Below are 16,485 nucleotides of genomic sequence, written 5' to 3' on the forward strand. Positions count from 1 at the left end.
GGCCACCAGGTCCTCGGCGCCTCAGCACTTCCTAATCAGGGCTGGGTCCGAGGACGCTAGAAGCCATGAGCAAAGTGGGCTTCTCATTGTTTTCAGGAGCATCTCCAAATAAAGTAAATGTCATGAGGTCTGTCAATGACTTAGCCAGCCAAGTGACAGACTGAGGAGTCTGGTTACATTAGATCCTCCAGTTAAAACACTTTTAGGTAAAGACTAGCTACACTTTGGCAAACTCGAAAATTAAAAAACAAAAACAAAAACGTCTCTGGATCAAGAGCCTCAAGCAGACCACTCACACTCCCAAACCACTGTCCAGGCCTGCGGCTTTTTCTCATTTCCCTCTCATGTTTGTCAAGGGGTGAATTACTGCCCAATTCACAAGTAATATGGCCCACGGGTGTTTTGAAGCAAAACTCTAGGCTATATTTTTATTCCCCAGAGTAGGTCTCTTTCCCTTATTTTTTTAAATAAACATACTTCATTCTGCTTAGTATATTCTCTTGATGTGACAGTTGTACACGCTACATTTTCCTTCCTGCAGGAGACTGTCCGTCCACTAAATCAGAGGGAAGATGACTTCCTTGTAATGGCCACGGCAGAGTGGCCAGTGGCAAATGTTACTTAATGTGGGCTGTTTCGCTTTCCTTGCGCAGTGACTTTACTTGGTAGGGTCTAGTTTCTCAGCGGTCTCTTCCCAGCAGCGTGCTCAGGAAGGATTGTCATCACCTCTGTTTCAACACACAGCTACTTTTTTCTCTTTCTATGTAAGCAAGAAGCCTGAAAAAAGAGGACTGTGGGATTCTAATGGAGACTATGATAATAAGCCTTTCATGTGTCCAACAGAGCAATATGAAATAAGTAAACATGGGTACGTCACCAAAACACAGCAGCAAAGAGGTTTAGCAACATTTCTTTCTGCAAAACTGTGAAGTGAGTTTCTCTAGTTGTGAAGGGTTGGAAGAGGGCAGGTCACACCTGAGGCACCTGCTCCTCCAGGGCAAAGGCTACCGCAGGGCACTCGCTTCACACAGCGGGGACTGCTTCCAGGGCCTGAATGATTGTCCTATCACTTCTCCAAGCACAGGTCATTTCTGCTCTTCTGGTTTGTTGTTGCTGTTTTTTTTTTTTTTTGTACAAAATGTTAAGACAGTAGGCTTTAAAATACAGCCTAAGCACCAATTATGGGAAATGCATATCAGTAAAACGGGACTTCTGGCTTTAAAAGACATTACTGACCTCCCTGGGGCTAAAGATTGCACCATGTGAACAGTACATGGCTAAAGAAAAGGTCACCTTAAGAGAGCGAGGGAGGGTCTCCACGAGGCACACTTCACTGCTGAAGCTGGACCATGCAGTAGTTGTACAGGAAAAGTACCACAACTTACGTGCACTGGAGATCACACACGTCACCATGAAGACGCTCCGGGTGTTCAGATTAAGACAAAAGAGCGCTTTAAGACGCCTGCGTGGATTTGGTTTTGCCTATTGAACGGGAGGGGGTTCACACAGGAAATTTCCATTCGGGAGTAAGGTTCCCCGCCACTCTGAATGGAGCCCAGGAACAGCTTGAGGAATTTGGTTTTGTGAGTAGGGGTCTGCTCCCTCCACCAGTATTCAAAGGAGTGTGGTTTTAAAATACTCAAAATGCACTGAATTTGGGGAGTGGCTCATGTGATTTTCCTGCCCATTTGGTTGAAAATTCTAAATTCTACTATCTTTCAGCTTGAAAGGATTTTTTTTGCGGGGGGGTGGGGGGGTGGGGGGTGGGGCAGCCTTTGGGGAAAAAAATCTGAAGAATAATTCATCACACTTGCAAAAATCCAACTGCTGCTTTACCTTACAATTGCTAATGGGGTTCATTAAAGAAGGGTGTCTAAACCTTTTATAAGCAGATTTCCTTTGCATATTTCAAACAGAAAGACAATAGAGAGCAAATGTCAACTCTGTAGCAATATGGCTCTAGGACAGACTTGCCGAACCCCAGTTGTGAGGGAACAAAGTAGATCCCCTGGGTCTGAGAACTAACCCCAGAGGGGCGGCGGCACCCAGGCTGAGGGTCATCCAGAAATGGGGGGGGACAGGACGCTGTGGCCAAGAGTGCCCCCCATGTGACACCTGAGTCTGAGGTTAGGAGCCATGCCACACATGGAGTCTGCAGGCTTCCCCTCTTCAACCCCTCACATTCTGCAATCAGCATTTTGAGCCAGGACTCTGTTTTCAAATAGGACTCTGTTTTCAAATAGGGTTTTATGGTTTATGGGAATATGCCTTTCTGTAGAGAAGTTTTTATTTGACTATGCTTCTGGGGGGTGGCGGGAACAAACCAGCATCATGTATAAATATGCATGTATGTGTGTGAGAGAGTGAATGTGTCTATAAATAGGTACTCAACTGGAAGTAACAATAGGCCAAATCATCTCCTCAAATAAAACACTAATATTAAAAATTAAATGTAAAAGATGTAATAAATAAACTTAAAAAAATCAGGTGGACAGGATATGGTCCCAAGTAATAGCCATCAAATCATAAACTGAACGCACCTGGGCAAAGTAAAGAAGACTTTAAAACAAACCAAAGATATAGAATCCTGCCCAGAGCCCATCGACAGGATGGTCGGGCCACTCTTTCCATGTCTGCGTGATGAATCCTCCAGCGTTTTCTCGGGGCGGGCGTGTCGGCAGCAAAGCGGGACAGGCAGCAGTAGGCATGTGCTTTCATAAAGTTTTTTTTTTTCTCTGCAAAGGGGCAATTATTCCTGGATAAGGCAAGAAAATTGTGGTCACGAGAGAAGCAGCTGAATGCAGATCTGCTGAGCTTACAGGGGAAACTCAGTCCGTCTTTCCCAGCTTGGCAATCAGCTCGTCGCAGATTTTTGTCAGTTCTTCGATTTCTTGGTTCTGAAAAACAAACAATGGGATGATGCACTGTATGTCCCAAGATGAAAGGATTATGGTGAAACTGTCCTTAGACTGCCCATACCCTCTCTAGGCACCTGACTCGATGGTTCTTCACTGTTCTGCATCAGAAACCCTTTGGAGGAAAGCTTTTTGTTAGTTGCCTCAGCTGTGTCCAACTTTTTGTGATGCCATGGACTGTAGCCTGGCAGGCACCTCTGTCCACGGGGACTCTCCAGGCAAAAATACTGGACTGGGTTGCCGCTCCCTTCTTCAGGGGATCTTCCTGACCCAGGGATCAAATCCCAGTCTCTCGCACTGCAAGCAGTTTCTTTACTGAGCCATCTGGGAAGCCCCTTAAAGAAAGGAAGGCTCTATACCTTCCCTCCTAGGAAATGGTCATGTGTTTGCCAAGTTCTGCTTAGACTGAGTAAGGGGCGAGTGAAATGACTGGCCCTCTAAAGTTTGTTTCTCAAATTTCCTTGCTATCGTGAGAATTACTTGGGGGTATTTGTTAGAAATGCTAGATATCTGGGCCTCACTTGCTCCATCAGCATCTCTAGGGACCTGGGATTCTGGAGGCTAAGAATGCCAAGGGCCACCTTCTCTGGGGTTATCAGATCCCCCAATAAAACCCCTGCCCTGGTGGAACAGAAGCCACAGGCCTGAAAACATGTTTGGAAACACAGTAACAAAAACAGAAGAGGTACAAGGAATGAAGTCTAAGAATCACTGGGCAGCATGGTTTTTGCTTATGTAGCAGTTTCTAGTGGAGGAGGCGATGGCACCCCACTCCAGTACTCTTGCCTGGAAAATCCCATGGACGGAGGAGCCTGGAAGGCTGCAGTCCATGGGGTCTTGAAGAGTCGGACACGACTTCACTTTCACTTTTCACTTTCATGCACTGGAGAAGGAAATGGCATCCCACTCCGGTGTTCTTGCCTGGAGAATCCCAGGGACGGGGAGCCTGGTGGACTGCCGTCTATGGGATTGCCCAGAGTCGGACATGACTGAAGCGACTTAGCAACAACGACAACAGCAGTTTCTAGACTGTGGCACCGCTGACATCGGGGCAAGAGGGTCTTGATTGTGGGGTGTCCTGTGCACCTTGGGGTGTTTGGCAGCATCTCTGGCCTCTACCCCCAAGATGCCCATAGCATCTCCTAGTCCAGACAATCACATACACCTCCAGATTTTGCCTAATGGCTCCAGGAGGGCAAAATTGCAATGAAGTAGGACAACAGCTTCATGTGTTACAGAAAAAAAAAGAAAAAAAAAAGCCTCGGAGCCTAAGCCTCGGGTCCACCGAGCTTCCGTGAACGCAACTTTCCCTCTGACCCCTCTGTGGGTGGGTCCCACTCACGCTCCCCTCCTTTGTCTTCACTCGAGTCAGTGGACTGAAGTGTCTGAGCAGAGAGACAAGGTTCCTTCATCCAGACCCAAGATGAGGAGGAAAACCAAAGGTCTCCTGGGCATGACATCCCACCCCTCGTACCTTCTGCTGAAGAGCCCTCTCCAAGGACTCCACCTTCATCTGTTCCTTCCGGAGCCCCGCGTGGAGAGCCGCGCTCTCAGCCTTGGCTTTTGTTCGAACCTGAGCAATCTCCTCATTGGCTCTGTTATGGAAGGAAGGGATAAAAAACACACAGTTCGTCATTGGTCACGGCGCAAGAGACAGGATGCTAACAGCTGCCATCTGTGACACGGGACTAAGTCAGCTGACTTCACCATAGAGGGAAGACAGGAATCAGTGAGCTACAGGATTCAATTTTAACTTATAAAAATTTAATTACACATGACTGCTAAGGAGATTTCCCTGGTGCAAACTACTGGCAGAATTCATCTCTAGGCACACAGTGCCCTTCAAAATTCACATGCCACCCGGAAGTGGAATCACAGGCCAGTTTCTACAACAACCTTAGATTTTTTTAAAACCCAGGACAACAGTAAGCAGGATCTTTGTGGATTAACAGCTAACAAGCCAGGATACTAACTGCTGGCATCTATGAAACACAGACCTACAGGTAACTTTACTGAAGAGATGCAAAAGGAAAATTTAAATACCACAGATGTCATTTGAGAAACAGTTAATTGATGAAAAGATGCTAAAAACTCACTGTAATCGGAGGTGTGCGAATTAAAATGATAAACTTTTAAAATTTATCAGCTTGGCAGAAATTAGCCAGGATGACCTTGGCCTGTGTTGGCCAAGATGCAAGGTAACTGGCTCGGGTGCTGACAGGCAAAGAAAACCCACACAGCCCTCTCTGTGGATGTGGTGTGGCGGGAACTGCCGCATGCCTCCGGCCCAGCGAGTCCATCCTAGCAATCTCCCCTGAGGAGCACGCTCCCCAGCACCACACTGAGGGCACAGGGTGTTCACTGCCGCACTGTTTGCAACAGGCAAAGGGTGAAATGCCTGTCCACTAAAGGCATGAAATAGTCTAAAAACTAATAATTAGATTGAGCAATATGTTCTAACGTGAAAAAAAAGGGCCATAATATACGATTAAGTGAAAATAGAAACCTGTATAATACTGTATTATTTTTTTTAAAAAGCCCAAAGCCATTGGGTAGTATTTGTAAAGGCTCATACAAAAGATTAGAAAGATGCAAAATAAACCTTTAATACCAATACCTCTGGGGGTGGGGAGGGAAAAGGGGAACTTACAAGGCTTTACAAACAGGAAGGTGGCAGAATGTACAAGGACATATTACACTTTAGTTAAAAAAGAGAGTTGGGTACATCCTTCATAGATCCTTTATTCCCCAGGATAAATTGTAAACGCATCAGACTTAAGCATAAAAAAATTAAGCCTTATTTAATAACCTATAATGGAAAAGAATCTGAAAAAGAATATACATATGTATAACTGAAACTAACACAACACTGTAAATCAACTATACTTCAACGGAAGTCAAAACAAATTTTAAACAACAAAGAGAAAACTAAGCCATTAAAAGTACTGGAAGGCAAACATGGGAAATTGTTTTACATTGAGCATGATGAAGATCTTTGTCACTATGACAGAAGATCTCATAGCTCTAAAAGAAATGATTGAGAAATTACACTACATAAAAGTAAATTTTTGCATATCAAAAAACACTATGGGCAGAGCCCAAAGGTTACAAACTAGAAAAATTATTCACAACTCATATCACAACGGACTGTCATCTGCAATATATTTATATTTAAAATACATAAGCTGACACTAGAAAACCAGGCAAAGAAGAGTCACTCATGGAAAAGCAAACATATGTCTGCTGCTGCTGCTGCTGCTAAGTTGCTTCAGTTGTGCCTGATTCTGTGCGACCCCACAGACGGCAGCCCACCAGGCTCCCCCGTTCCTGGGATTCTCCAGGCAAGAACACTGGAGTGGGTTGTCATTTCCTTCTCCAATGCATGAAAGTGAAGTTGCTCAGTCGTGTCCGACTCTTCCCAACCCCATGGACTGCAGCCTACCAGGCTCCTCCGCCCATGGGATTTTCCAGGCAAGAGTACTGGAGTGGGTGGCCATTGCCTAAATATATGTATGCTGCTGCTGCTACTAAAATATGTTCAATTTCACTCATAAAATACATATAAATCAAAACTACATTGAATGAAAGAAATGCGGTGTTGCTTGCCAAAATAAAAGAAAAAACTCAACTAAATTGAAATAACCATCTTTCGCTGGTTAGATGTATTGAAAACCTGAATCCTGATCTGTTGGTGAAGGTGTATGAGAAAAGAGCTGCTTTGAGAAAAGAGCTGCTTTCACACACTGCAGGGTTGTAAAGTAATAAAAGTCTAACGAGGGCAACTGGACAATATGATCACAATTATAAATCCATAAATCCCTTTGCCCAGCAGTTCACATACAGGGATCTCACCTGCCTCCCAGACAGTAATCGTCTGAGGTTACTTTACTGCAGCACTGTTTGTAGCAGGAGGTGCTGAATAACCTAAGTGTCCAAGAGGCAGGACTGGTTAAGTAAAGGATACATTCCGACAACGGAACACCAGATTTAAAAATAAATAAATAAAGAGGCTCTTCATGGGTTGACACGGAAAGATTTCCAAAATAAACTGCTGAGTGAAAAAAAGTGAGTATGCTACCATCTGTATATTAAAAAAAAAAGGAGAGTCTCATCACATTAAAAAAAAAAAGGACTGTGACAGCCTGAGCCAGCTCGATGGCGGTGCAAAGCTAAGGGCATCACATCAGCACTGCACACCTCAGCCTTCCACGCTGCCGCTCACTGCCCAGTGCAGCTGGGTGGGGGACAAGGAGGGGAGCATGTCTGGAAGGGTAAAAGGATGGCGATTTCCTGGGGTGAGGGATGAGGAGGGAACTCTGCGGGGGGACAGGGTGGGAGGGAGAGACTATCTTTTTATTCTTCTAAAAAAAATTTTCACTTTATATTGAGGTACAGCTGATTAACAATGTTGCGGCAGTTTCAGGTAGACAGTAAAAGGGACTCAGCCATACTGCATCCATTCTCCCAAACGCCCCTCCCATCCAGGCTGCCCCATAACTTTGAGCAGAGTTCCCTGTGCGGTACAGTAGGTCCCTGTTGGGTATCCGTTTTAAATAGTCATGTGTACACATCCATCCCAAACTCCCTAACTATCCCTTCCCCGCACCCTTACCCCAGTGACTGTAAGTTTGTTCTCTAACTCTGTGAGTCTGTTTCTGTTTTGCAAGTAAGTTCATCTGTATCATTTCTTTTTAGATTCCACATATAAAGGATGTCATATGATATTCCTCCTTCTCTGTCTGACTTACTTTACTCAGTATCCTCTTTGTTCTTTTTAATGTTTGAACTAGAGGAAGATTTTACCTATTCAAAAAAAAAAAAAAAAGAAATGAGCTGATTTTCAAAACAGAACCAGACTCACAGACTTAGAAAATGAACTTCTGGTCACCAGGGAGGAAGGGCAGAGGGGGAGGGACAGACTGGGAGTGTGGGACTAACAGGTACACAGTACTTTATTTAAAATAAAACGCCTTTCCAGAAAAACAAAACGAAAAAAAAGCACACACACACACAAATGCAAAACAGTAATTCTTTTTCTTCTTTCCTGTGTCAGTCTTCCTGCAACAATATGAAAAATGAAATTCTTCCGCACAGTCTCTTACTTGTCTAGTTTTTCCTCGGCGTGGATCTTCAGGGCCTGATACCTTTGCTCTTCTTGTTTAACTCTGGCTAAGTAATCCTGAGCACATTTTTTCAAGGCTTCTTCATTCTGTTACCAAGTGACAATATAAAAGGAAAGAAACAGGTCATTTTGTTTCTCTTCGACTAGTAACCTGCCATGTGTCAACAGCTTTCTTTTTTTAAAACATGAGAAAACCTAATTACTTTCAGATGCCTTCAAATAAGATTCCATGGTACTTTGAAAAAGGCACAAATAATTCCCACTGAGGAAACTGTAGATAACAGCATGCATTAACTTTCAAATCAGATAGTGAGTTACACTGACACACCTGCTTCAGGAAGTGTGCACACGTTGTGTTAAGTCGCTTCAGTTGTGTCTGACTGTGTGTGGTCCTGTGGACTGTAGCCCGCCAGGCTCCTCTGTCCACGGCATTCTCCAGGCAAGAATACTGGAGTGGGTTGCCATGCCCTTTCTCCAGGGGATCTTCCCCACCCAGGGATCGAACCTTCATCTCTTATGTCTCCTGCAGAGGCGGGCAGGTTCTTTTCCAGTAGCACCACCTGGCTTTAGGAAGGCCAAAGTTATTCAAAACTGAAGGGCAGGACTTCCCTGGTGGCGCAGGGGATAAGAATCCACCTGCCAGTGCAGGGGACATGGGTTCGATTCCAGGTCAGGGAAAATTCCGCATGCCGGGGAGCAACTGAGCCCGTGGGCCACAGCCTCTGAGCCCGAGTGCAGCAGCTGCTGGAGCCCACATGCCTGCAGCCCAAGCTCCACAGGAAGAGAAGCCGGAGCACTGCAGCCAAGAGTGGCTTGCAGCAATCAGAGAAGGCTTGAGCAGAGCCACGAAAAATTCGGCAGCCGAAAACAAACCAAAAACTGAGGGCAATCTGATTCCTGTTTTGGACATACTGGACAGTCATTTTTATTTTAATATGAAAAAAAGAATGCTCACTGCTGTAAGTGTATCTTTAGTGATAGTGAGTGACCAAATTAAGTCAATATGCCCACTTACACCTGTATTTGAAACCTCATACTTCCTTCTTTGATACTTTCAGCTTGAATTTTTCAGTGCTATGGCTTGACTCCCTTTTATTTTTGACAAATTGGTGAATGATCAAAAAGAACATTTCTAGAACTCTCTTAAGGTCTGAGGGCCCCAGGTTCTTACACTCTGTGCCACACTCTGGTCATGTCCAGGGCTTGTTGCCCTGACTGAGAAGAGGAAGGATTCAGACATGCTGCCCAGAGTCCCTGATTCCATTTCTGGGCCATCCACACTTTGGGCACATGGGTTTGACGACCCATCAGCAAGAAGACACGCCACTGAGGAGACAGAAGGCAAAGGACAGGTACCTTCTTGAACCCTTCCAGGACGCCCTTCAGGTTCTCGTATCTCCTGAACAGGTCGGAGAGGGACCTTTCCACCGAGTTGAGGTCAGCCAGGGCCTGCTCCTTCTCCATGGTCAGCTGCTGGAAGCTCTTCTGAGAGCTCATGCTTGTCCTCTGTTCATCTTCTGTGAGTCACAATCAGAGAACACACATTCACTCAACAGACAGTCCACAGCTGCCCTCCTGAGCTGCGAGGCACTCCTCTGGGTGGGTGGAGGGGAACCCAGCAAGGAAGGTGACAAGTTTCTGCCCTCAAGGTCTGACACTCTGGTGGGGGAGACAGGCAACAGATGATGGGGAAAAGAACAAAGCAGGGCAAGCGGGTTGGGTGCCTTTTATACCAAATGGCCTCTGTCAGAGGAGAGATGCAAGCAGAGATCCAGAGGAGCCAAGGGCAGGAGCCAGGCAGCTCCCAGGTGTCAGGTGGCGTGGACGGCATAAATTATCATCTCAGCACTTCGGTTAATGCAGAGAGACCTGAAGTGACTTGGGAAGTCAGTCCTTACAACAGCGGCTACAAGAGGTTCTAAATTCAATGCAGGAGGATGAAGTGCTGTCCTTTCTAAAGGCCTTGATGGGTCTGACGCAGGGAAAGCAGGACCTGCAGTGGAGTGAGGCCCAGAGACGTCCCACCGGAGGGGGCGGGGAGGAAGGATGTGCAGAGGGCTGCCCACCCTGGTGTTGCAAGTGTTCATCCTCTACAAGGAATCTAATCTTAATGGAGCCTCAGTATTTGCAGATTCTGTATTTGTGAATTCGCCTGCTCGCTGTAATTCCCATGTTGCCTCCAAGTCAAGACGTGTGGTGGGTTCCTGGCCGTTCAGGGGCACGTGTCGGGTGGCAGAGAACTGAGGTGACCCGCCGAGCACATTCTTGCCTAAGGCTGGACCAGGAGATGCTCTGCCATGTTGCATACTGCCAACAAGGGCCCTATTTAGTCTACTTCGGGCCTTATTTTTGCACTTTTGTGCTTCCTGTTGAGGAATTTTAAATGGGCCCCAAACCTGGTACTGTGGAGCTGTCTTCTGTTTTAAAAGCTACAAGGTTGGAGGTGTCTTGGGGGAAAACACATGTGAGATGAGCTTCGTCCAGGCATGAGCTCAGTATTAATGAAACGACAATACACCTTAAATAAGGTTATGTATTGACAAAACTGTTGTGACCACAGGCTCATAGGCACCTGCTTTGCCTTCCTGCGGATCAATGGGTTAGAACTGCCTAATTCAGTGTTTGTGGCAATTTTATAAAAACAAGAACTGCATATAATGAGAATCAACTGTATCTCAGGCATGGATAAACTGAGATTTATATTCTGATTTGAAAATCGTCTTTGGATCCTGAGGTTCATATTCTAAAGAAAAATTTCCTTACCAATCATTTGGGCAATGGTCTTCTCATACTCAGCCACAATTTTCCTTCAACAAACAGACAAAAAGTCTCATCAGAAGAGAATATCCAGACAAGGGAAGCTGCACAAATGCTGCTCTAAACAATGCAACACAGTAACATGTACCGACAATCTTGCGTAACCCAGCTACCTGCTTTGGGGTGCCCCCCTGCTTTTTAAATATTTAACAGAAGATTTGTTAATGTTCAGAAAGGCTTTTCTCAAGGTTCTGTTTAACAAGGCTTGCATTTTATTTGGGCTTCCCTGATAGGTCAGTTGGTAAAGAATCCGCCGAAACAACTGCCTTCATTTTTCTTTGCACCTCTGTGAATGACGCCAAGGCAGTCCATGAATTCTGCTTAGAGAAGTGACTCTTTTACACAATGAGTTAATGATCTCCTGGGGGCTCCTTCTAAGAGGCCTGATCTGAGCTCAGGCTTTCCTGGCCCCAATCCACCCTTACAGGCAGTGGGTCTCCTGTGATTCAGATCCAGGTTTTATTTTATTGCCCTAATTCCAGAAACATTTTAGTTATTCAAAGTTATTTAAAGATCACCCTGTCCTGTTCATGCAGGAAAAGTGCAGTCTTTTCCTGACCCTCCAGTGGTGGGTGCCCCTCCCTGAGACCCCTGGTGAGAAGAACTCTGGTCCTCACTCTGACCAGGCATCCAAGTTCTCATGAAGGCAGCTGAAAGCTCACTGAGATCAGGGGCTATGCCTTCCTCCCCAGCAAGCCGGCACAGGGACCCAGCAAGCACTCGAAACACCAAATAATACAAGAGCCACAAACTAGAGTGGACCCATTTAAAATGTTTCATCCAAGTGCCCACTGGACAGTCTGTAAATTATTTATGCCCCCCACTCTTTGATGCCATTTTTAGTTATGTCGCAGCTCCTAAATGTAGGAGTGAATAGTAAAAGTAAACAGATTCCAAGTTAGAGTCAGTCAGCTTTGTTTCCTGTTAAAATGCTTTTTATACTCTATCTCGTGGCTATGAAATTTGAAGCTACCATGTATAATTCGTTTTAGAAAAGGATTATGGATCGTAATGCCTCCATAACTGAAGATGTCAAAAAATCTTATTACTCTGTGTTTTGAATGGGTATTTTTGCACAAATTTGTCTTTTCAAAAGACAAGGATTCTGTGGGTTTTGCTTACTTGTCATTTTCTGAACAACCCAAAATAAACTCCCACATTTGAATATAGTAACTGGTCAGCAATCCTCAGGAAATGACCTTACCCATCACAAATTAAGGTGCAAACAGCAAAACCCTCAAGTTCTCAAGAGCTGGTTCTATGTAAGCAAGTACTGTCATCACTTCCTTTGCACTAAATCTATAATACATAAAGGTACCCACCCCTCCCTCAAAACTCCAGTCTAACCTCATCTCCAAGACTTCTTGTCGGGTTTCTTCGTATTTCTTCTTCCACTCATTTGCTTCGATCTCTTTAGTGATTATCTAGATTATAATGCAGACAAAGCTTAGTTTTACTGGCTCTGTCTCTTTACAGTTTGAATTCAAGACTAGAGCCTGAAGACAACACACAGCCAATGTTCATCCCAAGATATTCTACATTAGGAATAAAAAACCTCAACCTCTGTGTGTACTGCACACAGACACTGGGGAAATGTCAGCCACATAAGGATGCTGGAACGCGGTCACCAGGGTGAAGGAGAAGAGAACCCCTCCCAGGAAAGCCCCAGGTGGGAATTACCATCTCTGTAAACTCCATGTTGGTCCAGGGTCTGGCTCTCGGCCTAGAACCCTGCTGGGTCAGGAAGCCAACAGCTGAGCCACTAGTCTGGCAGACTCCTCTTAAAGGTAAGACGCCAGAGCCCTACTTTATTAGTAATTAGACTGAGACATGAAACCATCACAGGATCAGAGCGGGGGGAGCTGGCCTGGCCAGGTAGTCTCTTTCTGCAGAGATTTCAGATTGAGTCAGAATAGGGCCCAGAAAGTCAGTGCCTCCAGGCAGAGGCATCCAACTCACGGTGGGCAAGATCCTGCTTGTTAGACCAAGACCCATATCCTACATTTGGGAGGCCCATGCTAGCTGGAAAGAAACACTCTAGATTCACGGTCTCAAATGGCTCTTCCCCTGCACAAGGCTCAGATGGGAAACTATTGTTCTCCTGTGATTATACTTTCCTGTGGTTCTTTCTAATTGGTACAATCTTTATTTTGGTGCCATGGAGCAGGATTTCAAGAACCAGAAGCCAGCCTCTTTGCTTCAGGGAGGAAGCAGGCACATCTTTGTTTTTCGGGCCACTCTGCATGGCATACAGGGTCTTTTCTTAGATCCCCCTGCAGGGGGGAAAGTCTTAACCACTGGACCACCAGGGAAGTCCTAGCACATCTTTGCTTTGATGCATCTGGTCAGTAGTTATCTCATAATTGTAACTCTCAGAAGAAAGAAGACACTTTTCTCATTTACAAGACTTTGTGGAGCCTCCTGACCACAGCGTTTTGACAACAGGACTAGCTGACACCACTAATTACCAAAGTTATTGCTCTGTTTTAAAGGTTTGAAAGACCTAGGTCAGCGGTACTTAATTAACCATTTTCATCACATTATAAAAATAAAATCACTACACCAAGGGAATTACCTTATTTTAAAAAAGTGGAAGCAATCCAAGAAACATATAAACCAAACATATCAAACACAGCACAGAGGTGTAAGGGGAGGGTGGAAACGAATTAAGGGTACATAACAAGTGTCTTTCTATTTTCCAGATCACCCAGGAAAGGCCCAGCAGTGATCTATTTCAAACAGAAGACATTCAATAAACACGACAGAGGAAGTTGAGAGTTAATTAGCAATTTTATATTCCTACAAGTCTAGAATTTGAGGAACTTTTAGGCATGAGCCTATATCCTCTGTAAAACAAAGGGGTGCTGACTTAGTTACGTATGTGGGTAAAGTTGGGAAAATTGGGTACTTAAAACTTCAAGGATAAGCGATAAAGAAGTGTCCTGAAGTTCTCAAGGACACTTCCAAGCGTCAGCTTTGCCCCTTGGACACCAGAAGGCCAGGACTCCAGCTCCAAAGGGTTGTTTTACTGGGAGCCCTTTATATGAGCTCTCCAGCTGGGGAGCAAGAACTCCAGCCAGCAGAGATGGAACCTCCCCACTGGCACACAGGCTTGACAAAGAAATGAACAACAGACGACGTGGCGGGGAAGCCTTCACCTCTTCCCTTATCAGGGTGAGCACGGCGGTCTTATCTGATTCGCTGAGGCAGATGCCGTCCAGGGGGCTCTCTACCCCGCAGGCCACGGACACGGGGGTCTTCTCCACCGGGGATTCCAGCAGTGCCTGTGGGGGGAGTGGGCGCAGGTAAGACGTATGGGCCTCGGCTGCTTAACCCCAAATACCCTTCCGTGACTTCCTCCTGATGAGAACGATCACATCCTTTAAAAACAGGTTGGAAGTGGGGCAGGAACCAGCAGGGGGCAAGCTTAAAAACAAAACAACAAATCTAGCTACAGTATAATCTAAAGGAAAAACCATTCTTAAAGAATGACCTTATGGTTGTGAGTGGGGGGAGAGGGGAGAACAGGGGAAAGGGATGGTTAGGGAGTTGGGGATGGACAGGTACACACTGCTGTATTTAAAAGTGGATGACCAACAAGAAGGACCTGCTGTATACAGCACAGGGAACTCTGCTCAATGTTATGTTGCAGCGTGGATGGGAGGGCGGTTTGAGGGAGAATGTGTGTGTTAAGCTGCTCAGTCGTATCTGATTTTTTGCAACCCCGGGGACTGTAGCCCTCCAGGATCTTCTGTCCGTGGGATTCTCTAGGCAAGAACACTGGAGTGGGTTGCCATGCCCTCCTCCAGGGCATCTTCCTGACCCAGGGATCAAACCCGAGTCTCCTTCGTCCCCTGCGCTGGCAGACGGATTCTTTTACTTCTGAGCCACCAGGGAAGCCCTCGGGGGAGAATGGATACATGTGCGTGTGTGGCTGAGTCCCTCCGCTGTGCACCTGAAACTATCACAACATTTTTAACTGGCTATGCCCCAATACAAAAATAAAAAGTAAAAAATTTTTTTAAAAAGGGAAAAACATTCTAATGAGTATCAGGCAGGTCTTAGATTCTCTTTTAACAGGTGACTTAGAGAAGTTTTCTTCTCATTCAAAAAGGAGAAAGTGTAATTATCTCAGAGGTCAGTCACCAGACAGTCATGTGCAGAAGAGAGAAAAACACCCGCTGTTAATATCCTGTGAACCTGGGGATCTCTGGGGATGACGTGGTCCATGGAAATAAATTTCAAAACGAGTGTCAACCTTTTTACATACTGCCTCCTGTGTACTATACTTTAGCCACTTTGGATGGAAATGCTTCTAAAATGACTTTCAGGCCTAGGCAGGCACAAATGGTGAAGATAAGTGAACGCCAATGCCCCCAGGTCATTGGGAAGGGCAGAGGCCCCGAGGACTGGCATGCGGATCCAGCGGTGCCGTCAGGGGCACAGGCATCAGGGTCTGGGCTGCAGTTCCTCATTTCGGGCCTTCCTGCCAGAGTTTTTAGCTCCTTTGGCGAACATGTCACCTTCTGAGGTGCCAGCCTGATTTTTTACCATAAACATGCATTCCCGGGAGCCACGTGTGGTTAGGATTTTGTTTTTCACAGGAATGTGGGCTCTGTACCACTTTTCTCCCTAAAAAGCATTTTTGAGGGTTATTTCCTCCCACCTATGTTAACTTTTTGTATAAACTGGAGAAAAATCTGATCCAGTAACACCTAAAATGCCAGTCAAAGTGACCTGGGAATCTTTTTTTTTTAATTATTAGAATTAGGGTTAGGATTCTGGAATAATCTTAAATCTAAAATGTCAGCATGATTGACCAATCAGTTACTGATTATAATTGATCCAGTTCTCTGGTGTCTTGTTTGAATCAAATTTGAATAGGAAATCCAAGGTCAACTTAGACCAGGGGTTTGTAAACTTTTCAAGGTCATTATGGACTCACCCTCACTTTAGAAAACATTCAGACACACTCATCCCCACTCTAGCAAACACTCAGAGACACACACACCATTTCTGCATACAGCTTCACAGCCCTCAGCCGAGGGCCTAACACAGAAATCCGGGGCTGAGGCCACAGATACGGGAAACGCAAAAGCCACAGGCTGGCAGTGCCCATTCCAGCAGCATTTGGGGGAGGGCAGCCCACCATCTGACAGAAGCCCGAGGTCCCCCAGAAACACTCTTATCTTGGGAGAGACCTGTCACCAGAGCCAGAAGGCATTTACGGTCGGCAATCTCTAACAAAATGGCCCCCAGTGACCCTAGCTCCTGTATGGGTTCTCATGCAGCCTCCCACCACCCTGAGTTAGGCTGGAGCCAGTGACGCTCGTGTAAGAACAGAAGATGGTAAACGTCACAGGGTGTCACTGGTTTACAAACAGGCTTCAGGCTGTGAGAAGGTCTATGGAAAAGCCACATGAGGAGATTCTGCCTGGTGAGAGGGCCTGGAAGCGGATCCACCCCAATCGAGCCCGGAGGTGACCACAGCTGGTGACAGACCCTGAGTCAGAGGCACCCAGCCCAGCCACCCCAGGATTCCTGACCCCAAAATGAGGAGATTGAGAGCGTGTCACTTGATCACTAGTACACTGCACATCTGAGTCAGCCCCTTACCTCTTGTGCCACGCA

The 16,485-nt window shown here is 45.8% G+C and overlaps 1 protein-coding gene across 10 annotated transcripts in view; it reads right to left on the reverse strand.

The window, feature by feature from the left end:
• Positions 1–1,788: 1,788 nt before the first annotated feature.
• The window catches only part of TACC1 (transforming acidic coiled-coil containing protein 1), a 93,942-nt gene continuing 79,245 nt past the window's right edge, over positions 1,789–16,485 (reverse strand). For all 10 annotated transcript variants that reach the window (XM_068971729.1, XM_068971725.1, XM_068971722.1 and 7 more), the window contains 7 exons: positions 14,013–14,138; positions 12,202–12,278; positions 10,801–10,844; positions 9,394–9,554; positions 8,018–8,124; positions 4,390–4,510; positions 1,789–2,897 (listed from right to left, as the gene is read on the reverse strand). In XM_068971729.1, the coding sequence (XP_068827830.1) occupies positions 2,829–2,897; positions 4,390–4,510; positions 8,018–8,124; positions 9,394–9,554; positions 10,801–10,844; positions 12,202–12,278; positions 14,013–14,138 (705 nt within the window). In that variant the 3' untranslated portion in view covers positions 1,789–2,828. The remainder of the gene's footprint in view (positions 2,898–4,389; positions 4,511–8,017; positions 8,125–9,393; positions 9,555–10,800; positions 10,845–12,201; positions 12,279–14,012; positions 14,139–16,485) is intronic.

This window comes from Capricornis sumatraensis, chromosome 4 (assembly GCF_032405125.1).
Source record: "Capricornis sumatraensis isolate serow.1 chromosome 4, serow.2, whole genome shotgun sequence".
Classification (NCBI taxonomy): domain Eukaryota; kingdom Metazoa; phylum Chordata; class Mammalia; order Artiodactyla; family Bovidae; genus Capricornis; species Capricornis sumatraensis.